The sequence below is a fragment of the Pituophis catenifer genome, unplaced genomic scaffold, assembly GCF_029215685.1.
Source record: "Pituophis catenifer annectens isolate HBS135680 unplaced genomic scaffold, rPitCat1.0.hap2 SCAF_1, whole genome shotgun sequence".
NCBI classification, from domain to species: Eukaryota; Metazoa; Chordata; class Lepidosauria; order Squamata; family Colubridae; genus Pituophis; species Pituophis catenifer.
In genome coordinates, this window is record NW_027256881.1 from 324870290 (window position 1) to 324896674 (window position 26385).

Here is a 26385-nt window from a genome sequence, read left to right on the forward strand (position 1 = left end):
TAAACTTCATCTTTGATTAGAGTTGCAATGACTAACCATATTACTAACTATGAAACACTGTAATGCATTGACAAGCATGGCATATTGTGACTCATAAAACATTATTTTCTTGGTAAACATGAACTTTGTTTTCCATTCTGTGAGTTACATTAATAACTCGCAGAAAATGGAGAAAATGTTGCCTTTTCAATATCATTCCTTCATATAGAACCTTTTCATACCAATAAACGAAACATCAAATATACATGGCTGTTTTATCCAAATGTAAACATTTTGTTCTGTGATTTCAATTCTCTCCTTTTAAATTTTTGTTGGTTTATTTTGTTGAATAGCAAAAAGATTAAAGTAAAATTATTCACACGTACATTTTGCAAATATAGTGGAATTTGATTTTTTTTCAATCACATACAGCCTGTAATTGATATCATTCTCAGTGGTTATTTTACTGTGAAGAAACTGATTTAGAAATGTCCAGATTTTGAGTTCCCTGATATCATTGATGTTTATTGTCCACTTCTTATTTTCATATTGATTCTCCCTAGTAAATGATATTGTTCTGGAGCAAGCAGATCAGAATTTTTTAAAATGGAGGCAGGGGATTTTAATATGCATTAAGCATACTAGAAAATTAATCCACCCATTTTCCCTTAAATCCATGCTGAAAATTGGTAGGGAATCATACCAATGTTATTGAGCATTTTTCCTCTGAATTTTGCTCCTGGCATCATCCTGTAGTAGAGGATGATTCCAGAGGCCGTAGAAATTGCAGAATGCTGGCCTGTATTATAACATCATGAATAATAAAAGCAAACAATTAGCAGTACTCTTAACAAGTAACAATAAACATGCTTTAAAAAGCAGACAAAATTAGAGATGTTGGTCAACTTTTAAGTCCAATTATAACAATGCTGTTTTTTCAATCTTTGTGGTCTATATTGTATTTGCATGCATAACTGAGTTAATATGATAAAATTGGCACATATAACAAAAACTATCACAATCATAAATCTAAATTCCATTTGGAGGAGTTTGGAAGTGCCCACAGATTAAATTGGATTCTGTGCTGATATCTCTAAGCTGCATCTCCTTTTCACTCTCTGTAGCATTACATTTAAAATAGAATTTAAAAAACAGGTGTTTGCATGATCCAGTAATTTTATCAACATGATGCAATGCAAACTGCTCCTTTTATATATGCTGCATGCATTGTCACAGTGAAGTAATGTTGCATTCAATTTCCCTCAAGCCCCCATTAATTAAATGTGTTCAGTTTTTTTTCAATTTAAGTACATCTATGTAAAGTATGTTGATCTCATCTGGTTATTGCATTTCCAACAATTTTTAGAGAATGTAGGTAATTGGAGTTCCCTACAGACTTTATTGCATTCCGTAGTAAATATTTGTATGATTTTTTAAAAAAACTGAGAACTTTTTATGATAACTTAATTTATGTACTGTAGGTGAGTTTGATTATTATTGAAAATAATCATTTTAATATTTTGATAAAGCATTTGTTTTTTGTATTATGCCATTAAGAATCATCTTAAATAAAATATAAAGATAGGCAACTGCTAACATTACATTATTTTTGTAAATAATTACATTACGTTTTGTGAATAATATTATCTTTTTGTGCAGAAGTTACTTCAATATATTATAAAACTGATTGATTGTATCAATGTAAGCGTTTTTAATAAAGTGGAAAAGGAATGGTATTTTTTTTCTTTAGACTAAGGAGTTTATTGATGGGAGTTTACAAACTGGAGGTATGTATCTTAAATTATTTGCCTGAAAATTGGACAGATTTTAGCTTCCTTTAGCTTCACATATTTAATATGAATTAAATATATAGAGATACAAGGTATATGAGATAAGAATACTTTGTCATAGAATCGCCATTATTATTTATAGGCTTATATTATGTTTTCTCTTTTTACAACTTTGATAACTTTCTGATACCTAGAATAGTTCCCCCCCCCCATCAAGGACTTTAGGGAACAAATTGTTTCTTGCCATTATATAAGGGTGCATTAACTTTTACTGTCATGACGCCTTAGAGCAAAGATGGGCATTGCATGAACTGCACAGGGCCCTCCCCACCCACATATGCGCCCTGCCCATTTGTAGCCCCATGGTATTGTTGAATTTTAGTGACACAATGGATGCTTTGTGGTAACACAGCCTGTTCCCCCCTCCCCCTGCCCTTTATGTTTGTGCATGGATGTTTTCTTGGGTGGCAGATGTCTCCAATTTCTATCTTGACATTAGGTTAGACAGCACAATATTAGTCTTTCAAAGAAGGCATGTTTCTGTAAGGATAGGAATATGACCTAATGTTCTTATTTCCATTTTTAACCTGCCCTTCCCACAGTAAAATTGACAGCCGTGCCCTTTTTAGTAGTGTCACTGGATGCTCTCCTCCAGTTCTCTAGAAAGGCTGAGTTGTTTTCCTCAGTGATTTAATATTTGCCAATCTTTGCCTTAGAGGCTAATTTGAACAGATGACTACATGACACAATCCTGTAGCCTTCCATTACCAATCAAAGAGAATAACGTTTCTTAGCCTAGAAGTCTGCATCTAGCTTAAAATGTATGGTATTACTGCTGACATTTAGTTCATCTTGATTTGTGACTTGGATCAGGGTTTTTCAAGCTGTGTCCATGGAATCCTATAAGAATGTGATGGGGTTCCATGGGAGACTAAGGGTCATTGGAATGCAGCTGGGATGTCCATAGCAATTTTTCAAAAGCATAGTGAAATGAACCAATCTTGTTTTTCCTATGAAAAAAACTATGGCTGCAATTTTGCAGATCAAGAGTTTCTGGGTTTTTTTAATGAACAGATTCTGTCTGAAAAAAGTAACAGTAACAGTGCTTTCTGTATCCAAGCAGAGGCCATGTTTATGCTTCCCTTCTACTTGCAGCTACAGGGCAAGTGGCAGCTGGAAGCAAGTGTTCATTTTGTCACAAACGGGGTAAATAAACAACTTGCTACTATTTCACAAATAGATTTGCCAAGCAGATTTCCCACTTGCCATGCTAATCTTACTGAGGGATGGGGGTTGCAATTTCCAATAATTCTTTGATATTATGTTTAACCTTAGTAAACCCTCTTGTGAATCTTACAGATAAGTGGTACTGTGTACTGTAAAGTAAATAATATAATACAAGAGGAGGAAATGCTATATAGCCAGTGTAAAGTAACTTTCTTCATTCTCAGGAAAAGTTCTTGTGCATGGGAACGCAGGGATTTCTAGAAGGTAACAAAAATTCACATTTAAAAAAAACATTGATAAGGCATGACCAACATATCTTACCTTGTTTATTTGTCTGTTTTCAGTGCTGCCTTAGTTATTGCATATATTATGGAAACATTTGGTGTGAAGTACAGGTAAGAACATTTACTAAATAGCCTGTTGAATTTCAGGATAGGGGATTTGTAAAATAATTAGATGTTTTAACTATCTTTAAAGCAATTTCTTAGATTCTTCACAGAAATTATTCCCCTTTTTTAAATTCAAGTTTTGTGAACTTTGTTTAAACCATGTTTGTTTTAATACATTATACCACCAATATTGCTTTTAAATGTCACATACCAGATATAGCACAAAACAAAATGCTATTTATTTATATATGGCATTTTAAAGCAGCAGTAAATTTGCCCAAGATATGTCATTATATTATATATGTATTAGGAATTTCATATGCAATTTCTATATAAAGAATATTTTTGGAAGTTAAGTATGAAAGTCTGATACATGTTGGACACATTCCTTATTGCAAATATAGGCTTGGCTAACACTTGCACAGAGATTCTAATATATTCTAAGGTCCAACAGTGGAGATAAGAATAAACAGCAAATAAAACAATTAAAATTAAGGAAAATATTAAGTAAATCAGAAACCAAATGAAATGGACATGAATGGATAATTTCTTTTTTCTAGGGATGCATTTACATATGTGCAAGAAAGAAGGTTTTGTATTAATCCCAATGCTGGATTTGTTCATCAACTTCAGGTAAAAATATATGTGCTGGTTGATAATGTAGATTTTATTACTAATTCTGTAGGTAGTAATACCTAATTGTCTGAAATGTATTGATGTTCTGATTTGAAAGAAAGGTATTCATCTTTTTTGGATGTTGGTTATATTTTCCATTGTAGCGGGTTATTTTTATTCAAATATACTTAGTCATTGAAATTTTGGTTTTTTGAATGTGAATGTGAAATTTAAAATACTGAAATGTTTGAAAAAGTGAGTGGATAAGCTTAGCCAAATATGTAAACTGTATATTACTTAAATATTAAAATGAGTTTTATGATCGTTAATAGAATTTCTAAAATATATGGCAGAGGTAGTTAAGATTCTGGAGCAACCATCAATGAGCTGTCATCTTCAATGACTGCAGGTGTTCTTTAAAGAAACACCTTTAAAAGAATGAAAGTTGTGGTTTAAAGAAAACCACAGCTTTCATTCTTTTAATCCCATGTTCAAATACTGATTCAGATTCAGATAGCATATTGGTGATTGCTTGAGCTGTGTGTTATCTATGTATGTGCAATCAGCTTTTACTTGCCTACTTGTTCTTCTTTCACTGAAATATTCCAGTAAAGAGATACAGAAGGCCAAGTCTTCCTCCAGAGAAGAAGTTACAGTGATTTTTTTTTCTAAGTCTCGATTTAATTTAATCAAGTGGAAATAAATTGCTTATCTCCCTTCTCTCATCCAAATCTGTTTCTCAGTTTCCTGAAATATGTCAGTTTCCCTGAATTATAATATTTATATGCTCTTGTTGGTTTTTCCATTGGTTGCTTTTTGTCTTAAGGTCTTGACACAGAGTGATTCCTGCGAGTTTTGTATAATTCTTCAAGTCTTCTTGTTTTAGGAATATGAAGCCATCTATCTAGCAAAGTTAACTATCCAGATGATGTCACCTCGGCAGCTGGAGCGATCACTCTCAGTTACTACAGGTGAGATCTTAATACAGGTGTACAGCTATAGCTATAACTTTTCATATAGGCTGAATGTTCTTAGGATATTCACTGTTAATTTATGGGGGAATTACCTTCCAGAAACATAAAGGTGATGTGACAGTGATTAAACATAAAGGGCTTGTCATGAGTTCATAGTGGTAAGAGCACTGAAGCAAGCTTGCTTTTCTACTGTTGCTGCATCTGCAGATAGCCACCTAACAACATTGTTCAAAGTAATTGGGCCTATTGGGAAAACAAGCTGGATCAGTAGAAGTAGATTTAAGTCATCTGTACTGTTATCTCTACCATCTGTGAATTAGATTCCTACCTTACCTAGTTGCTGGAAGCACCCAAATTGGTATTTTTGAGGGAAGAGGGTGGTGCCTCCTTGATCAAGACAGCAGTGTGTTCCCTCCTCAATAAAACAATTCTTAATCTAGCTAGCCCTCAACTGTAACTGTCAACTTATCCCACATATTGCATTGTAAGCCACCAAGAGTAATTTTAGATAGAGATGGGCAGCATATAATAAAAAAAAATTAAAATAAAATAAATATTCCCTTTCTAGGGAGAGTGGTTGATGAATTAGTTTATCTGGACCTTTCTTACCCTGATTTTGGAATTGAGACTTAGAGATTCTCAAGTCATCCAGGTCATGGTTGTCCCAAAGGTGTTTTTTCAGGAGGCAACTGGACTTGTTTTTTCTTTGAAGACATTTTGCTTCTCATCCAAAAAGCTTCTTCAGTTCTGACAGGATAGTGGGGAATGGAAGGGTTTATACTCCTTGCAGACAGCTGGTCATTTGCATCCTTTTAGCTGGTCGTTGAAGCACTTGGAGGTTTATCTGTGCCCTTTGGAACTGAGTGTTGGACTGAAAGTACTGTGTTTCCCCAAAACTAGGACATGTCCCGAAAATAAGGCCAAGCCTGACTTTTGGGGTGGGCGTAAATATACGCCCTCCCCTGAAAATAAGCCCTCCAGCAAGCATGGACATTTTTGCCATGGATTGCAGCCACTTCTGCAGCAGGAAGCCAAGCGATGCGCCCAATGTGCCTTGTGGCTGTCACTGCGTTTTTGTATTTGTCAGCTGGGCTCCCATTCTAAGCTTTATGGTAGATGCAGAGCTTCTTATCTCAGAAGCCACTGCGCATGTCCACATTCCTTCTTCCACATTCTTTCACTTTCTTCTAACTTTCTTTGTTCGCCTGCTAAGAGGTACGGCAGGAACGCTGCCAAGATGTAATTAATTAGCTAGTAAGACTGTTTTTACTTCTTTATAATAAAATGTGTTTATTAGAATATATCTCGGGTTTATTTTCTTAAGTATACTTCAAGGGAAAAGCCTCGATCCATTCTCTAATCAAGGTGCAATTATCCAAAAGCAGAATGGGATTGCCACCCTGACAGTGGCGGCCTTCCGAAGGATACTGTAGCAGCAGCTATCCACAATTTTTTTACCCTTACTTCATCCCAACCATACTGGGCCACGTGGGTCAGGACAAAATAAGGGTTAACAAATTGTGGATAGCTGCTACTATGGTACCCTTCGGAAGGCCAGCGCGAGGCGTGGGTCTCCTGCTGCAGAGGTGACTGTGCCCGAGGAGCATTTTTGGGAGAGAAGGCAAAGGGGAAGCGATCCCTTGCAAACTCCCGCCCTGCTCCTGCCTCTCCGCTGGGTGACTCCCAGCAGCACCAGACGCCCAAAGTCCATGCCCGCCTGGCTCCCTTTTCCACAGTGCCCAGCTCTTTATTGAGGGGGGTGGGGGAGAAGCGAGATGCATGGAGCGAGACAGGGCTCGCTCTTCTTGCCGTCTCTTCTCCCCCTGTCGCCAGGCATGGGAGGGCTTCCTGTCCCTGCCCCAACTGGATAAAATTTGGGGATGATAAGTGGGGAGGGGTGGGGCTGGGGAGAGGTGAAATATGTCTTACCTGCCTTGTAGCTCTGTCGCATGTCTTGTCATTGCCTGCAGGCAAACACGTAGGGTAAAAGAAACCTCGCAAGTTCAAACTTCTTGAACACAGTGCAACACAGCAGAAGCCATGAGGTGGCCACACTTGCTGTCTCCTGCACCTCCAAAATAATAAGACACCCCCCCCCCCCCGAGATAATAAGGCCAAGCCCTTATTTCGGGTTTCAAAAAAATATAAGACAGGGTCTTATTTTCGGGGAAACACGGTATGTTGTTGGCTCTTGTTAGTGACCTTTGGCAGGATTGGGATGACTATGGCTCCTCTGATTCTGTTGGACTTTTCAGCGTCCTTTAATACCAATTGCCCATGGTATTTTGGGTTGGGAGTGGGAGTGGGTCTTTCTGCGTGGTCATTTCCAATAAGTGATGATGAGTGGGGAGAAACTAAGCCCCTTGTAGCTTCATTGAGACCCTGAAAGACTCTGTTGTGTCTGTTTAACATTTACATGAAGCAACTAGGAAAGGTCATATGCTCGAATAAGGTGAGCTATCTTAGGTATGCTGATGATCCTTCATTATATAGAGAGCCAATTTGGTGTAGTGATTAAGATGTTTGCCTACAAACTAGGAAATGAGTTCTAGTCCCAGTTTAGACATGAAAGCCAGCGGGATGATTTTGGGCCAGTTTCTATCTCTCATCCCAACCCATTTCATAGGGTTGTGAAAATGAGGAGGAAGGAGTATTATGTTTGCTGCCTTGAGTTATTTATAAAGTAATAAAGGTGGGATAAAAGAAGTCTAATAAATGAAAATGAAATAAATGAAGCTTATCTTCAGTCTGGGCCAGATGGTGATCAAATGCCTAGAGACTGTTATATGTGGATGAGAAGAAAAAAGCTTAGACTGAATTCTACTAAAACACATGGCAGCAGACTTTGAAGTAAATTCAGTCAACAGATCAACTATAAATAGGTTTGCATTTTCCCAAAGAAAGCTGGCCTGCCTGCAAGTTGGAGGTCTTTGCATGAAGCTGGTTGCTTCAAAGAAAAAATGGAAGCCACAGCCAAGTTGGGTCTTGCACAGTTACATATTATCTGCCAGTTTTAGTGTTTCCTGGATCAGGAAGCACTTGCCACCACATGCTGGATTATTGCAATGCATTTTGCAGGGGGCTGCCCTTGAAGACCATCCAAAAGCTTTAACAGATGCAACAAGCACAACCTGGGTAGTTATGGACACCTGGGGATTCACCTCTGTAACACTACTATAGGTAGTACTTACTTACCAATCTTCATTCAGCATACAAAGTTTAAAGGTGCTGAACAAGGATTACATGAGGCCATTCTGCATTATGTGATTCAAACTCTTGACAAACGCTCACATTTACAGTGATATGCTAACATGCTTGTGAAGAAGGCACAGAAGAGTCTGTACTTCCTGAGAATGCTCAGGAAGATAAATCTATCTCAGCATCTACTTCTGTCCTACTATCGCAGCACCATTGAGAGTGTCCTGACATACAGCATTCTTACATGGTATGGAAGCAGCTCTGTAGCGGACATAAAAGCTCTACAGAGAATTTTTTTTTTAATTAAAAAGTTTTAACAAGTATTACAGCAATTTTTCCCATCCCTCCTCCCCCTCCTTCCCTCCAACCCCCCACCCCCACCTCCCTGGACTTCCCAGAGCAAAAACAGGGTATAGCATAACAAACATAAGCTAAAATAAGCTAACTTTCTGTAGTCCCCAAACTCCCTCTTGCTCTTTAACTCCCCTTTCAACTAACAAAATATAATTCAAAAAGAAAATATTGGCTTCATTCATAAGCTATTTGAAACTTTTTAGTCCGATATTTGTTTTGAATATAGTCAATCCATCTTCTCCATTCCGATATATATTTTTCGTTTGAATGGTCCTTCAAATACGCTGAGATTTTAGTCATCTCTGCTAAGTTCACTACTTTTAGTGTCCATTCTTCAATAGTAGGCAAGTCTTCCTTCTTCCAATACTGTGCCACCATGAGTCTGGCTGCTGTTATTAAATTTAAAATCAACTTAGTCTCTATAACAGTACAATCTGTAATTATACCTAACAAAAAGAACTGTGGAGTAAATTTTATCATCTTTTTGAGAATATTTTGGATAATCCACCATATTTTTATCCAAAATGCCTTTTTTACATGTCCACCATATATGATAATACGTGGCATCATCACATTCGCATCTCCAACACTTAGGTTGCAAACTTGGATACATACAGGTTAGCTTTTTGGGATCTAGATGCCATCTATAAAACATTTTATAAAAATTTTCTCTTCGGTTTTGGGCTTGCATAAACTTTACATTTCTAACCCATATTTTTCCCCACTTTTCCATCATTATTGGTTCTTCAATATTTTGTGCCCACTTTATCATACAGTCCTTAACTAACTCAGTTTCTGAATCTATTTCTACCAATGCATTATACAATCTTTTTATATGCATTTGACTTTGATCTCTAATCTGTTTTACCAAGTTCTCTTCATTCTGCAAAATACCAATTTTCTGATCTTCTCTCCATCTAGCTTGCAACTGTACATATTGAAACCATGTTTGAATTATCCTTTCTTCTCTTAGTTGATTCAAAGATTTTAATTGTAGTATACCTCCTTCCTTATTAAGAAGCTCTTTATAAGTAATCATATCTTGTTTTTGCTCTACACTTATATTCTCTATCGCATGTCTGGGTATTGCCCACATTGGTAACTTATAGTTTAATTTATACTGATACTTTTTCTAGACACGCAATAAAGCATTCCTTAATATGTGACTTTTAAAAGCCTTATCCACTTTCTTATCATATAATAAATAAGCATGCCAACCGTAAACCAAATCATATCCCTCAATATTCAATATTCTTTCTTCTGTTAAGTTCATCCAGTCACTGATTGCTGACAGAGCAGCTGCCTCATACTATAGTTTTAGGTTGGGCATTTTGAGATCTCCTCTTTCACGTATATCCTGCATTATTTTTTGTTTTATTCTCGGTCTCTTCCCTGCCCAGACAAAATTATTAATACCCTTCTGCCATATCTTCAAATTCTCATCTTTTTAAAGTATTGGTATCACTTGAAAAAGAAACAAAAACCTAGGCAAAACATTCATTTTACTGTTGCTATTCTTCCTAACAAGGATAATTGTAATTTTTTCCAGTTTTCCATCTCTCTCTGTATTTTTTGCCACAACGGATCATAATTATGCTTAAATAATTTCGCATTTGATGTCATAATATAGACCCCTAAATATTTAACTTTTTTTACAATTTCAAATCCTGTTAGTCTTTCTAATTCATCTTTTTGATTTATAGTCATATTTTTAGTTATTATCGTTTTCCCTGCATTTATTTTAAATCCAGATACTTGTCCATATTGATTAATTATGTCCATTAAACCTACAACCGATTGTAATGGTTGAGTTAAAGTAACAACCAAGTCGTCTGCGAATGCTCGTAATCTGTAGTCATACTGCTTAATTTTAATTCCATTTATTTTGTCCGACCCACGTATCTTACTTAACAGAAATTCCAAGGTCAAGATAAACAATAATGGAGACAAAGGACATCCTTGTCTCGTTCCTTTTTCTATATTAAAGGTATCTGTTAAACTACCATTAATTACTATTTGCGCTGTTTGTTTCTGATATATTGCATTAATAGATTGTGTAAAATATTCTCCAAACTGCATCTTTTCTATTATTTTCAATAAGAATTGCCAGTTCAATCGATCAAATGCTTTCTCCGCATCAAGAAATATCAGCACCGCAGGGATTTGGTTGTTCTTCCCCAAATACTCCAATAGGTTAACAACTTGCCTTACATTACTCCTCATTTGTCTACCATTTATAAAACCAGTTTGATCATTATGAATCATTTGTTGCATGACTGTCATTAACCTATTTGCTAGTATTTTAGCAAAAATCTTGTAATCTGTATTTATAAGTGATATAGGCCTATAATATTTTGGCTGAGTGTGGTCTTGCTCCTCCTTTGGAATCAGAGAAATATAAGCTGTCCTCCAGGAGGGGGGTACAACTCCTCCCAATTGTATGTTGGTAAATAATTCTTTGAGTGGTCCCACCATTTCTGACTGCAAGTGTTTATAATAAGCAGCTGTCAAACCATCCGTCCCAGGAGCTTTACCCACTTTCAACTGCTTAATTGCAAACATAATCTCCTCGGAAGTTATTGGTTGATTTAGACCCTCCCTTTGCTCTTTTGTAATTGTAGGAATATTCTCTTTCTGTAAGTATCTATATCTATACTTTGAATTTTATCACTAGCATACAACCGCGCATAAAATTCTAAAAATGCTTTTTTAATCATATTTTGCTGATAAACCTCTTTACCTTTATATTCTACTTTCTCTATGGTCCGTGACTTTTGTTTTTTCCTTAACAAATATGCTAACCATCTCCCTGGTTTATTAGCATTGCAAAAAGTATTATGTTTAGCATATTGCAAATTAGTTGCGACCTGATCTGCCATTAACATATTAAATTGCCCTTGCAGTAAGTTAATTGCCTCTTTTATTTTCTTGTCTGCTGGGTTCAATATCAAAGCTTGTTCTTTTTTTTTAATTTCCTCTTCTAAGTCCTTCCTTTTTTTTTCCTGTTTACGTCTATGTTTATTATTCAAATATATCAAAATACCTCTCATATATGCTTTACTTGCATCCCAAACCATTTCCATAGATGTACCCTTATGCATATTTATAATGAAAAATTATCTCATAAATTTTTTACATTCTTTTACATTTTCCTCATATCTAAACAGATTTTCATTTAACCTCCAAGACCTCTTAGATCCCATTCCATACTCTAATTCCATCCAAACTGGACTATGATCCGTTAAAACTCTTGGGCAGATCTTCGTCTTCTTCACCCTAGAAAAAAGATCATTAGTAATTAATATAAAATCAATCCTAGAGAAAGATTGATGTCTATCAGAAAAAAAGGTAAAGTCTTTTTCTTCGGGGTTCCTCTCTCGCCAGATATCTCTCAACTCCATATCTTCCATCATTTCAAAAAACGATTTTGGCAATCTTGAACGCGTTGAGATATTCTGCAAGAGCCCCTTCTTATTTTTTTTAGTGTCCAAAACTCCATTCCAATCGCCCAGTAAGATACATGATTTATAATCCCATTGTAATAACTTGGAATGTAAAAGCTTATAAAATTTTTCCTGTTGTTGGTTCGGTGCATAGACTCCAATTAAAAGTATTTTTTCTCCTTTTATTAAAAGTTCAATTGCTATAAATCTTCCTTGATCATCTGCTTCAATTAATTTGGCAATTAAATCTTTTTTTTAGGTATATAACTATACCATTCTTCTTCTCAGGAGCAGATGCAACGAAATGTATACCTAACCTTGTATTTATTAAATATTTTCGATCTTTACTTCTAATATGAGTCTCTTGTAAACAAATTACATCATTTTTAAAGTGTTTCAAATAATGAAATATTTTTCTCCTCTTTTGTGGTGAATTTAGGCCATTAACATTCCAAGTCAAAAATCTAGTTGCCATTCTTGGCCCCCTGAAGCTTTTGGAACATCTGCTGGAAATCTCCATGCATTTTACTTTTTGGCCTTGCTCCTCCCACTGCTTCTGTTTTTGTAGTGTCTTGAATCATCTGAAGTTGCTGCACTCTTAATTCTTCTTGATGCTTGGCTGCCGCTCAGGTCTGTCTTTGATCCTTAGGTTCTTCTATCTCCAAGACTTGAACAGTAGTTGAAAGTTGTATTAATTCTTCTTGAGTAATCAAAGCTCCCTTTTGGGCCTGTGCCAACATTTCTTCCTTCTCCCCTTTTCCTGCCCCCTCTGCTTCCGTCTTCCTTCTGGCTTCTGGGGGCTGTGGGCATCCAGCCTTTAGTACATTGGTTTAATAATCTCTCGCCTTCCACACTGAGTTAAGACGATATCTTTCTCCTGAATAGCTCACCACTAGTCCAGCTGGAACTTCCCATCTGTACTGTATCTGACGGTTTCTCAGTCCTTCCACCAGAAAGGCATAATCCCTTCTGGTTCTCAACATTTTGGGGGGGATCTCTTTCAGTATTAAAACCTCCTGCCCCTGCACTTGAAGTTTATTTTTAAAAGTGACTTGTAGGATTTCATTGCGTATTCTCCTTGTTGTAAAATAGACTACAATGTCTCTTGGTAAATGTTTCTGTCTGGCAACCCATGAATTGACACAATAAATTTTGTCAATTTGCCATTCAAGATTTGCTTTTTGATCTCCCATTATCTGTGCAAATGCTTCTGAAAAGATCTCTCTCAAATTCTCTTGCTTATTTTCTTTGAGGCCTCTTATTCTCAAAGCAAATTCCATATCTCTATATTGTATCATTATCACCTCAGCCTCTGCTCTTTCCATCTTATCCTGGACCTCCACCATTTTATTTTCCAAGTTCTCATTAGACTGCTTAATTTCTTCCATTTTTTCATCTACTGCTTCAATATGGCCTGCCAGACCTTAAACTGCCATGATAATATCTTCTCTAATTTCTTGATTTCGCTTTTGAATAATCTCTTTAATTTGAACTATCTCCTCAGCAATATCTCGAATTTTATCCTCAAACACTGAAGTAATTTTTTTTTTCTGTAACAGAGGCTTGTGTTTTAAGGGCTTCCTGCAACATTTCAAGTGTTAATATTGTTGGTTCCGTTGGAACAGAGAGATTGCAATTTGGATGTTTGAGCTGGCGAGGTCCCAGCACTTTTGGGAACAATAGTCTTTACTTGTTTTGAAGCCATTTTTAGTTTCCAATTTGAATTTATTTAGCAGCCAGAACAACAAATCCACCAAATCCAAAAATTCCCAGTCTTTAAATAATATCAATCCTTTTTTTGAAAAATCACTGCTGTAGTCTTTTAGCCTTTAATCTTTTTTTTTTTTTTTTTTTAAGCAAAAATCTCTAATTTTGAACAGGGGCTACCAGCACTAAACGAAACTTTCCTCTTTAACTTTCGCTTTCATGCCCCATTAAAGCTCAATCGTCAGCTTGGTTTCACTTTTTCCCCTTAATGAGTCAGAAGGAAGTTATACACATTTGGAGTTAAAAGTTCAGTACTTGCAAATCTGATCTCTTCTGAGTTTGCTCAGCCTGCTTCCGAATGATGTTTATTCCAAGCATTGTTTGCAGGGGTGGTCGCGGCGTCTTCTTTCGCTCAAAGCAGAAATGTCCCGGATCCGGAGCTCTGTCGGGCTTCCAGGGAGCTCTCACCCTTCGAGTCCCAAAATTGTTCCTGGGGCTCCTTGGGGAGCTCTACCTACGCCCGTCTGCTCTCTTCCTCCCCTTTTCCCGGGGAGAAAGTTTTCAAGCCGCTAGACAGCTGATTTGTGCTGTTCTAGCGGCTTTACGAGATCGCGGGGCTGGCGCTCACAAAAGGAGCGTCTTCGGCGCCTGCGGTGCCACTGGAAGTCCCACTTCTACAGAGAATTATTAAAACTGCCCAGAATATCACCGGACTCCAGCTACCAGCCCTGGACGACATCTTTGAATCTCGCTGTTTGAGAAAGTTGCATAACATTCTCAGAGACTCTTCCCATCCTGCTTACCATCTTTTTAGACTGTTGCCTTCTGGCAGAAGATGCTGAACAATTAAAACTCGGACCACACGTTTTCTGAATAGTTTTTATCCCAGAACTATAATTGCACTCAACAATGAACTAAAGGGCCACCATCAGTGGGCTGTTGGACAGTATTACTTGGTCTGTTGTGTGGATGTTTGGGTGGCTTAGGGGTGGAGAATTGTGAGTGGGAGTGTGTTTGGGGATTGTTATGTGTGTCGGACCTGGTCTTTGGGTGTTAAGTGAATTTCGTTGTATAGATATACTGTGTATACAAGTACAATGACAATAACATTATTATTATTATTATTATTATTATTATTATTATTATTATTATTATTATTATTATTGATATGATTGTGATTTGTGACCTTCTCCACTGGCTTATCGCAAGCCAGGTAAATGGAGAAGCTGGCAGGGAAGGTTGTAAGTCACTCTCATAAGTCACTTCTGCTGCTTTTCCTCCCAAGGAGCTCCTGGGCAGCAGAGTGAGTGCAGGTCTCTGACAGGCAGATGACTGCCTACCTGGCTGTATTCATGCCAGTGTCTACCATTTGGCCTTCCTGTGTTCATGCCATCCACCCTCCAGGAGCACTTCCTGCACTCAAGGCATGCCACCCATTCCTGGCCTTCCTATACTTGCAATGCACTCTCCACCCAGCCTTCCTGTGCTTGCATCACAGCCTTCCCCACTCTCATGCCAGCATGTTTGTGAGCCACCTAAGGAATGGTTTATTATGACTGGGACTTGCAATTTCCAGCTGGCTTCCCCATTGACTTTGCTTGTTAGAGGCCAGCCAGAAGTTGCAAGTCACGTGAGGCCCTTAAAGATCCATGGTAGTCATTTAACAATAGCAACAGTGACTACTGGGACTGCCATTGCTAAGCAATGTGATCACATGGTATTACACTTACACTTACAATTGCATTGCATAGTGATGGAAATTCTGGTCCCAATTGCTGATATTATGAGGAAAACTGTACTTTGGAAGCCACAATGGCTGCCAGTTAGCTTCTGGATGCAGTTCAAATTGCTGGTTGTCACCTTAATAAATCTTCATGGCTTGGATATCACTAGGACTATCTTCTTAAGATTGACTCTGCCTTTCCCATAATACTGTGAACCATTCAGTGTCTTCAGAAATGGGGCAGCATGTGAATTCTAGTTATAACTGTTGCCACAGACATATTTAAAACAAAAAAGCAAAGAAAAAAATAAAGGAAAAAGTGGTTTATGATATGAATTAAGGTAACACTTCACTAAAGAGACTTTCTGATTGAGGTTCTGAGATGTCTGGGGGAGAGAAATGACTTTCAAAGAGGAGAGAGATGTACCTTATTTTTTGGAGTATATATTAGTTTTGGAAACTAATCAAGGAGAGAAGCAATTTAGAAATAAGGAGAAATTTCTTGACAGAACAATTAATAAGTGGAACAACTTGCCTGCAGAAGCTGTGGATGTTCCAACACTGGAAATTTTTAAGAAGATGTTATTATTATTATTATTTATTCAAATTTATATACCGCCCTACTCCCGGGGGATTCAGGGCGGTGAACAGCCAAGATAAAATACAGATAATACGAATATTAAAATTATTAAATATTTTGGCCGAAAACAAATTTAAAACACCCAATTTGTAAAACAGATTAAACGATTTAAAAATTTTAAAGGGAGTGTTAGGCCAGGCCAGCCTGCTGAGTTAAAAATGTTTTGAGAGCATGACGAAACGTGCGCAGATCCAGGATCCTCCGTATCTCCGGGGGGAGCTCGTTCCAGATGATAGGTGCCCCCACAGAGAAGGCTCTCCCCCTGGGGGCCGCCAGTCGACACTGTTTGGCCGACAGCACCCTGAGAAGCCCCTCTCTATGGGAGCGTACTGGTCGGTGAGAGGCTATTGGTAGCAGAAGGCGGTCTCGTAAATACCCCAGTCCGATGCCATGGAGCGCTCTAAAGGTGGTAACCAAAACATTGAAGCGTACCCGGAAGACCACCGGGAGCCAGTGCAGCTCACGCAGGAGGGGGGGGTCACATGGGAGCGCCACGCCGCTCCCATAACCACCCGCACGGCCACATTCTGGACCAGCTGAAGCCTCCGGGTGCTCCTCAAGGGGAGCCCCATGTAGAGAGCATTGCAGTAGTCCAGGCGGGAAGTAACGAGAGCATAAGTGACCTTATTTAATGAGTCCCGATCCAGAAAGGGACGCAACTGGCGAATCAGGCGGACTTGATAAATGTTGGATAAACATTTGTCTGAAGTGGTGTAGGGTTTCCTGCCTGGGCAGGAGGTTGGACTAGAAGACTTCGAAGGGCCCTTCCAACTTGTTATTCTATTCTATTCTATTCTATTCTATTCTATTCTATTCTATTCTATTCTATTCTATGTATGCTCAACATGGATATTTTTATATAAAATTGTTTCACATTTTAAGAATAAATTCTGAAGGAATTTTTAATGTGCCAGATAAAATAAAATACTTAAAATGTCTGATTCTTATCAAACTATTTTTTTTTCTTAGAAAACATCTTTCTTACTGCCTAATCTCTTGAATTTTACTGCCTGCTTCATAGGAAGTCTGAAACGAACACATGAAGAGGAGGAAGAAAGCAGTGTACAAGCAGCAGCTCAGAATGGTTGACAGCTGAAGATACCTGGACTTGATTGTTGGGAGTTTTATAGCAGCTTCTAATCTTGGCAAGATGAACAACCAGATATGAATTTAAAAACGGAAGATGATTCTAACTTCCTTATGCAAACCTGTTCCTTCAGTAGCATACAAGGCAACATTTTTAAGGTATTAGATTCCTTGATTGACTAGAAGGCACTGATTGTTTTATCGTTTTTTTTTTTTTTTTTTTTACACTTTATAGTTTTACCCTTACCCCAAAGTTTTGGACTTGCAAAGAGGTATTATTGCAATAATGCACTTTTCATACTTGAAATTTATTTGTATTGATAAAATTATTACTTAAGCAAAACATGTGTTGGGAGATTATTATTTATATCATTTTATGTAATTTATAAAAAGAGTAAAAAGAAAAAATACTTAAATTAACAATGGGTTGTATTTTCCATTTTCTAAATTTGGGCCTTCACGCAGAAGAAAATAGATTAAACTGCTATGATTATCTTGAAATAAAAATAGTAGGGATTATTATCACTGATATATTAAAATAGAAAATGAATATTTTCCTTCAAATAAAGAAAACATATTTTTGACTACACTTTGCTTCCAGACAAAAGGCAAGAGTAAGACAATTTTTCTAGTTGGAATTGACAAAATATTCAAGCAGGCAAATATCAATATATAATCATTGACCCTTCAAGCTAGACATAATCAGTTATCTATATCTTGTTTTCAGTATTTCATTCGGTTTTTCATCCCTAATATCTCAGGGTCATTATTCTTGTTGCTAGTGAAATAACCTTCAAAATTCGCTTGATGAATGCCAAACTGCAAAGATCTGAATCAAGTAATCAACAATATTTTTAGATACAATTGAAAGCAGTGAGCTTTTAGAAAAAACATCCGATGTCTGTTTACACTTTGATTCCATACAACTTTCAAGGAGATCAATGGAGCATATATCTATATCCATTCAGCCCAAACCGAAATCTTTAGATGTACTGTTTGAACTTTTAAAAAGGCTAGTATTGCTTTTCTTTTTCTGTCTGTTTAGCAAATGAGTTGCAGAAATTTGCAAGAATGCTTCCCATTTTCTTTCATTACCCAAAATCACTTATCAAAGTCTTACTAAATTTCAAGGACTGATTGTATGTACACCCTTTCCTTCAAGTGCTATTGTAATTTCAAACAGTCATTGAAAGAAAGGTTGTAACTTGTGTATTATAAAATGACAATGATTGACATTTATGTCATTTCAACAAATTACCATTGGCAATTTCAATTTTCATCATAAGAATATTTTGGGAGACTTTCATATATATTTTAGTACATGTGACAATCATGTGACAACAAAGACAATTTAAATGTCCTTGTTGTGATGAGCAATAGGTTCATGTGTTGATACCTAAAGAAAAACCAGCTTTCCCCAATTTGGGATAATATACCCAGGTTTCGAAAGCATTTTATTTTAATCAGAATTTGAAGCACTGAATATTCTGCTTAGGATGGGGATGGTTGATGGAACATGTGCTTATTCATCCAATAACAGCAGAATTTAGAAAAGCGTAGAATAGCTGTAAAAAAATACTTTGGAGAAAATCCTTGTATCTGACTAATTAAACAGCACTTGTAGACAGCCCAAAATAAATTGATATTCTTGGCAGGTGAAAATACACCCACACCCACACCAAATGTACCCTTTTCTCCTTTGATATGTGAAACTAAATCAGCAATTTTCATAAGACAATGAACTCATGTTTAGTTGTACAGTTCAATTTATGATTCTTCACAGACAATGCTGCTTCTACCCTGTTTCCCCCAAAATAAGACATCCCCTGATAATAAGCCCAATCGTGCTTTTGAGCACATGGCAATAAGGCCAAGCATTTATTTTGGGGTTCAAACAAATATAAGACAGGGTTTTATTTTCGGGGAAACACAGTAGTTTGAGAAGTAATATAATATTCCTTATCCAATATTCATTTAAAACAGATCGCTTTAAAAACATTTCCCAAATTATAAGATATAAAATATCAGAAGAGAACCAATACATCAAAATAATCACAAACCCCATTTATTTAGGTTTCACAATATTTTTTTTGTAAAATATTGAATAAATAATATTCAAATACCTTCAGAATTAGAGTACTTTAAAATATGAAATGGAATAACTATCTCTATTTTCTGTAGCTATCTGTGATTCAATTTTTGAAGCTAATCATTGTAGTAGACTTTACCACATAACCTCATTTATAATGCCCATTATAGTTATTTCCTTCAAAATTACAGGGAAATGGGGAGTTGTTCTTGTTACCATCCAATAATATGCAGGGGTACTAAAAGTTATTACTCTTCTGGCCTATCTGCATTCTTTTAGAAGTGCTCATTGTTCAACTAGAATTTTGCATTTTTAGAAGAGTTTTAGGCACATATGGATGCCTTGTACTTCAGAAACTGTCTTTAAAAACTCTTCTGTAGAAACAGCACCCACTTTAGACATAGCCCTGGTTACTTTTAAAGAATGGATAAGCCAACATGGTATGTGTATAATGAAACAAAGCGCTAAATTATTTCTTCTAAAACAAAAATGAAAGCATAATGAAAAGTTTTTGTAGGATCTACCGAGTACATTAGCAGACAATAAATATACTTAATGCAAATAAGATTTTAAGCACAAAATATCTGTGAAACTACGGTATATATTTTACAGAAAGTATATATTTAAAAATTGATAAATTTTGCATATCCAAGTTTTGCTTCAATTTGTGAAATGGTTCAAAACAGACTTCCCAATGTTTTGGGAAACAGTACTGACTGGAGATGGTAAGACCTTTGGTTGAACATATCTAAAGGGCACCAAGTTGGAAAAGGTGAAGATGAGGTATTTCAATGTATCAGCCCAAGCATAGAATGCCACTTGTAATAATTTCTCTCCATTGTGAGTGCAATAGAACCAATAAAACCAAGCTACACATCTATACTAGGGATTATCCATTTTGAAGTGCATTAAAGGTCAACATAAAAGATAAAACTTGCAAGTTTTTTCCTTGTGACAAAAAATTACAAAAACATTTCCAACATACTAGTTACTATTCAGCTGCCAACAAAAAGCAGCACATTACAGAAAAGTGTAGGGTAAGGAAACAAAACCCATCCAATTACTTTGGGCTAGAAAGCATCCTTACCTTGCAAAGATGGCTCATGTCCTAGCTATCAAAAACAATGTACTGGCTGAATAGGAAACTTCTTATAATAGGTTACCTTGGTAACAAGGAACCCTAAAATCAAAGTCTGCAGCATAGTAGTCTCATATCTATTCATTATTTATTTGCAGGGAATTTGCTTTCCGAAAAGAGAAGTCAGTAGTACAAGGTCCTCCACCAATAGTTGATTAAAAGAGATGACAGCAGGAAATTCTTTAATTGAAGAACCTTTGGTACATATAGTTTTCTTCAGATACTGAGTATCCAAACTTTGTATAAAAAGCTACATTTTTCGGCAGACACTCAAGAGTAATTTTGTAGCAATTTAGTCTCTTGCTTAGCAATGTAAGAGTTGACATCAATCTTTAAAAGAGACAATAAAAAGAAATAGATTAATTTTGAAGGACGTGAGGACAACAATTTGAGACTGCATCTAGTAAGGGGGCATGTCTATTTATACCCACTACTATTACTATCAAATGATAGCTACAATGACAGTGCTGGGCAAACTTTAGATGCCTGGAAACTTGCTTCCTCAAAAGGAAGCATCTGGCTAGAATGAAACTAGTTTTGAATTACCTGCAAAGTGCTACCTATATGTCAGGTGAATACCAGAAGTTTGGCATGTAGAATGTGTTTGCTCACAGAATTTTGTTAGCATTTAAGAGGCCTCTAGACATTCTTTAAAAGTTCCTAATTATAAGTAATCACAATTATGAATTACTTACAGTTTCCCAAGCTGTTTTCCTCTGCAATCTCCACTTACAACAACATCTTCTATTCTGCCCCTCTGAAAATAAATTAATACCATTTTAAAAGGTCAAGTTCCAGAATGTATCCAGAATGCGTACTTTTTCTTCAGTGTACATACCTTTGCGCATGAGTGAGTGAACTTATGTTCTATGACTAAGGTTGCAGTAGCTACAATCGCTCCTAGCTTAGTATCTTCCACAACTGTAACATAGTAGTCCCCAGAACTCCGCATGTGTTCGAAATTTTCTGTGGAAATGTAGGCAGGAATACGAATACTATTGGTAATGGATTCAATAGTTCCTCAGTATCAGGCTTTCTTGCAGCTCTGTCATGTTTGCTAGCTCAGGATGCACTGCACCTGAACTGGGACAAGCAGATGAATAGGATTGTGAGAGGATTCTATGGGAAAGGCAAGCATGTGCATTGACAGCATGGTCAAACTGGCAGACTGCCCACAAACTAATTACTTCAGTTGCTATCTAAGCCAGAGCTATGGAGCCTAGGAGCCAATTGATCCCTCACTCCCACAATCCGCCTGCAACACAGAGAATAAAAAAATGGGCAATTTTTTTAGGGGTGGTGGTGGTTCTGGGCAAAATAGGTGTTTTATCCTCTTCCAACCCACGATCAAAATACAGGAAACTTTAAGTGGTAATGTAAACTATTTTTCCAAACTTTTAAAAGGGGTATCTTAAGGAGTTAATCACTACAGCATTTCTGCCACTGAATTTGACTTTCCATTTTTCCAATAGCAAAAAATTAAAGAGATACTCACCAAGAAATTGCTGGGGGCTAACAATTCCAGTTTCAGTCAGTTGACCTAGAACTTTTAAAAAGCCTAAAAAAAAATGTTTTCATACTTTAGGATGCCCTTAGACAAAGCCATCAATAGAGTACAGAATGAAAATAAAACTCCACAAATAATATAATAGAACCAACACCATGACATTCTGTATAACAGTAATAAACAATAAACCCCACAAAAATATTTAAAGATGCAGAGAATAAAAATATTCAGATTCAGTTGTATCTTTTAAGCTGAATAGAGACCACAGGGTCATAAAAAGTTTTTTTTTTAATGCTACATATTCTCAGCTTCAAAAGATTACTGTTCTCCACTCGAAAGTCATCATCTGAATTGTTTCTGAATTTTATCTGGATTAAGAGAACAAATGCTTTGAAGCTTATTCCTTTTACTCTGCTAATAGAATTTAGCAATTCTAAGGTTTATGTCAATAAACTTGCAATTTCACACAATCATTCCTATTTAATTCAACCACAAAACATAGTTCAAAGTAAGTAAATACGTTACCTCTGTTGATGTCAGCACTGCAAAGAGGTCTTAGAACTAAACCCTCTCCTGGATCCTCAGGAGAAATAGCAGGAGAAAATGTTGCAGTATTTTGGGTCCAATCAAGTTCTTTAAGAAGGTGAGGATCATACATTGGTGTGCTCTCGAGTTTTTTTATTGCAGCAGGCATCATGGCAACTGAAATTGAATCAAGAACCATCGAAAGTGAAATACACCTTAATTCACACATTTGTCAATATTGTAAAATTGGAGAAGGGATTCTATCATTTAATTAATTTTTTATCACATTATCATTCACAATAACAATTCACAAATACTTTTCAACTCATCTACAGTATATCTCCACTGATCACTTTACCTTGTGCAAAATCTTTTCAAATTAGCATCCACTTTCTGGTTAAGAAACATGATATATGTACTAGAATACATAAAGGATCATTTGAATTAGTGTCTTATGTGCAGAGAAAAAATATAGACCTGGGGCTTCCCTTGTTTAAATTTTAGCTACCTAGCTCATTTTTGCCTTTAGTTAAAATTAAAATATTAAACTGATACATTCCACTCAATAATTGGGCAAGGATGGCTATGATGCAACAGAAAGTAAATATTAATGCAATATTTACTTATCATTTGTTGATATATTTGTTGAACTAAAGTATAACAGGATCTTAGGTTTAAACATTCCAAGCATTGTATAATTTATATATAAATATACATATACCTATGTATGTAATGTCTTCGGCTTTGTGCTTGTGCCCTTGCACAAGCATGAAGCCGAAGACACATGCGCGTGCAGCAAGGACTTTGCTGCAAATTATATTTACCATCTAGTCAGATACATTTATTTTCAGAAAAAAAGAATAAAACAGGTAGGGTAATATTAAACTGAGAGTCATTTTGATGTAGCGATTTAAGGTACTAGGCTAGAATCACAGAGATTTGAATTCTGATTTCTAGTCCTTTATTAGGCACAAAGCCAACTGGGTAAGTGGGGCCAGTCATTCATTCAGCTCCAGTAAGAAGGCAAGGGCAAACCACTTCCAAAAATCTTGCCAAGAAAGTTGCACTTACCAAGAGTCAAGAATGACTTGACGGCATTGGCAAAATACAGTTTTATTCTTTCCCCAGTTTGGAATAAGCCTCTTTGAACCAACTGGGATTTATTTCTACCCAAGACCACACCTTCATTCTTTCCAATGCAACAGGATGTTGAAAATATATTACATACAGTTGCAAGCAAAAGTATGTGAACCCCTTGGGATTACGTGGAGTTTTGCATGAATTGGTCATAAAATGTGCTCTGAACTTCATCTAAGTCACAACAATAGAAAAACACAGTCTGCTTAAAATAATACTACACAAACATTAGATGTTGCCATGGTTTAATTGAACATAACATGTAAACATTCACAGTGCAGGGAGAAAAAAGTATGTGAGCCTTTGGACTTAATAACTGGTTGACCCTCCTTTGGCAGCAATAACCTCCTGTAGTTGCAGATCCTGTACGTTTCCTGTAGTTGCAGATCAGACCTGCACAACGATCTGGAGTAATTTTGGACCACTCCTCTTCACAAAAGTGTTTCAGTGTAGCAATATTCTTGGGATGTCTGGTGTGAATCGCTCTCTTAAGGTCATGCCACAGCATTTCAATCGGGTTGAGGTCAGGATTCTGACTGGGCCACTCCAGAAGGCGTATTCTGTGCTGTTGAAGCCATTTTTTTGTTGAATTACTTGTATGCTCTGGGTCATTGGGGTTCACATACTTTTTCTTGCAACTGTAAGAGAAATCAGGACTATCCACCTCTGTAAACAATCCTAGTACAACATTTTTGTGGTAGGAGACACCATAGAAAGAAAAACTGAATTCAAGGAAGGTTCATGGGAGAAGAAATTAATAAAATAAAATCTCAATGTAGCCCCGTGGCATGCAATAGCTCAGCACAGTGCCATCTCCATTCAGAGGATGTGTGAAGTAGGTAAGATAACTATCAGTCCTTTGATCACCACAGAAAAAGCACAAATGGCTTGACATTCAGACAACCTTTCAAACTGAACTTGAAACATAACTAATTTATGCTTATTCTTAGCAACTCTTTAATTAAGCATCTTATGTACAATAAGGCGGGAGTGGTTGGGAGAGATACAATTCATCTAACCAATTACAGAATGAAGAGCAAACTCAAATGCAGTTCCAGAAAACTACAAGCAAGACAATATGGTCCATGAATGAACAGCTTCTCTTAATTACAGAATGCCACATGCAAAGACCAGGATTGAAAGACCACAAAAGCTATTTCTTTGCCTGTGTTTAATTACTGCATTTCCATGCAACTTTTGAAACCAAGTACTCTTTTAAGAGTGTCTTATGATGTGTCATGGCAGGAATAACTATTTATAGGATTTTTTTAAAAAAATCTCTATTTCGAAAGAAATTTTGAGGATATTTATCTAATTGATACGCCACCAATTTCATTCTGAGAAGCGACTCTGGGCAGTTTACCCAGCACAGGATAAAAGATAAAAGTCTTGTAACACTTTTATTACAGGACATGGAAGCATCTGTGCGGTCCTTGATGCTCTTTGAGTTTGGTTCCAACCAAGGAACCATTAAGACCACTCCCACCAATACTAGCAGGGCAAGCCACTAGTATATAAAAAAGAATAAACTCCACTCCCTACTAGCATTAATGGGGTTACCCATTTTGGTAATGAAAGAAAACAGCCAAGCTCAGAGAGTACCAAAGAACCCCACAGTTCAATCCTGAGTATAAATATTCTGTGCATCTGGTGTGCACAAGCAATGGAAAAGGTGGAGAAAGCAAACAAGGAAATGAACTGCTATAATTCTGCATTCTTATTTGTCAGTTACTTGAGAGTTAACTAATTATGTACAAACTGATTATAAACGACAGAAAAAACTGCTTTTCCTGAGCTCGCATTATGTGATCCATAGCATTACAGATAGACCAGAAGGTGGACATTTAGAAGTCTTGACTGCCCTTAGATTCTTAAACCTCTGTGAAAAGAAAGAGAGAGAAAGCAACAAGAGACCCTTGCCATTTTAGCTTTTAAGGATAATTTAAATATTGAATATAATTTAAATAACGTGCCAGGCTCACCCAGGATGCCTTCCAGGATCCCGAGTGGGGTGGGGTTTTTTCGGGCATCTTAAGCAACCCGGAGCGACCTCTCGGGTCCACCAAAGGCCCAAAGGTCCCCCGGGAGGTTAGAGACCCTCTTAGGACTCCTCCTCACCGAAGCTCCGCTCCGACCCCGCAGGAATCCCAGAGAAATCCGAACTGCGGCGTTTGCCTGGCCGCTCAGAGGAAACTTCCCCCCCCCGCCCCCACACACACAATCAGGAGGAACAATACGAGGCGCTAGCGAGGACAAGGTCAGATCCGAGGAAAGGAAGGCGCTCTTCACATGGTCAGAGGCGCTCTTGTTAACCGGCGAGCGCACCTTCCGTTGGGAAAGCAGATAACGGAGCTAGGAGCGTCGCGCGCGAGACTCTCCCTCTTTTCCCGCCTCACCATCTCCCCCACCCACCCACCGCACCACCGCGCGCGCACGTCAGTCACTCACCCCCTAACGGACTCCCTCGCTCGCGCTTCTCCTCCGTCGCGCGCACTCTCCCGCTCCCCCACGATACCGGCTTCCAGGCAAGCTCCGGCTAACCTCTCAGCGCGCAGGCGCAACTCAACCGACGTGGCAACTCCGGGAGGATTGTGCGAGGCTTCTCCTTTCAGACACAAGGGTGGTGAAAGCGACCAATCGAAAGCCTTCATCATTGCACCGCCTCACTTCGTTACCCTCGCGAGGTGGGAAAATGGTATATGCCCGTCCACCCGGGGGCGCGCATGCGTGGCATTGTTTTTTTTTTTTTTAACGCTTGGTACGTTGTTTCCCCGTTGGTTTTTAAAATCTTTTCCCCACCCCCATCCTGATCACTGTTTTGGAGAGTCTCGCATTTATTTTCCCATCATATAAAATGGTCTCGG

At 37.3% G+C, this 26385-nt stretch overlaps 2 protein-coding genes across 4 annotated transcripts in view; one reads left to right on the plus strand and one right to left on the minus strand.

The window, feature by feature from the left end:
• The window catches only part of STYX (serine/threonine/tyrosine interacting protein), a 31063-nt gene extending 13595 nt beyond the window's left edge, over positions 1-17468 (plus strand). For 2 of the 3 annotated variants that reach the window (XM_070931678.1, XM_070931676.1), the window contains exons 6-12: positions 1730-1766; positions 2925-2975; positions 3221-3260; positions 3341-3391; positions 3946-4018; positions 4887-4971; positions 17061-17468. In XM_070931678.1, coding sequence (XP_070787779.1) covers positions 1730-1766; positions 2925-2975; positions 3221-3260; positions 3341-3391; positions 3946-4018; positions 4887-4971; positions 17061-17128 — 405 coding nt within the window. In that variant the 3' untranslated portion in view covers positions 17129-17468. The remainder of the gene's footprint in view (positions 1-1729; positions 1767-2924; positions 2976-3220; positions 3261-3340; positions 3392-3945; positions 4019-4886; positions 4972-17060) is intronic. The other variant, XM_070931677.1, reaches the window with a different exon arrangement.
• A 2728-nt stretch (positions 17469-20196) lies between these two features.
• GNPNAT1 (glucosamine-phosphate N-acetyltransferase 1) lies at positions 20197-26082 on the minus strand. Its single transcript, XM_070931679.1, has 6 exons — positions 25970-26082; positions 22385-22561; positions 21848-21910; positions 21191-21318; positions 21048-21109; positions 20197-20682 (listed from the first exon to the last, which is right to left on the minus strand). Exons 2-6 carry the CDS (start codon positions 22554-22556, stop codon positions 20535-20537), a joined length of 573 nt encoding a protein of 190 aa, XP_070787780.1. The 5' UTR covers positions 22557-22561; positions 25970-26082; the 3' UTR covers positions 20197-20534.
• Positions 26083-26385: the final 303 nt, after the last annotated feature.

Bases quoted from the DNA above. Each gene is read 5' to 3' on its own strand.
- GNPNAT1 (XM_070931679.1), bottom strand. From the start codon at position 22,556: ATGATGCCTGCTGCAATAAAAAAACTCGAGAGCACACCAATGTATGAT. The intron at 21,911-22,384 runs GTAACGTATTTA...ATTTTTTTTTAG, and splicing joins CAGTGCTGACATCAACAGAG to GCTTTTTAAAAGTTCTAGGT. The intron at 21,110-21,190 runs GTATGTACACTG...ATTTATTTTCAG, and splicing joins TCACTCACTCATGCGCAAAG to AGGGGCAGAATAGAAGATGT.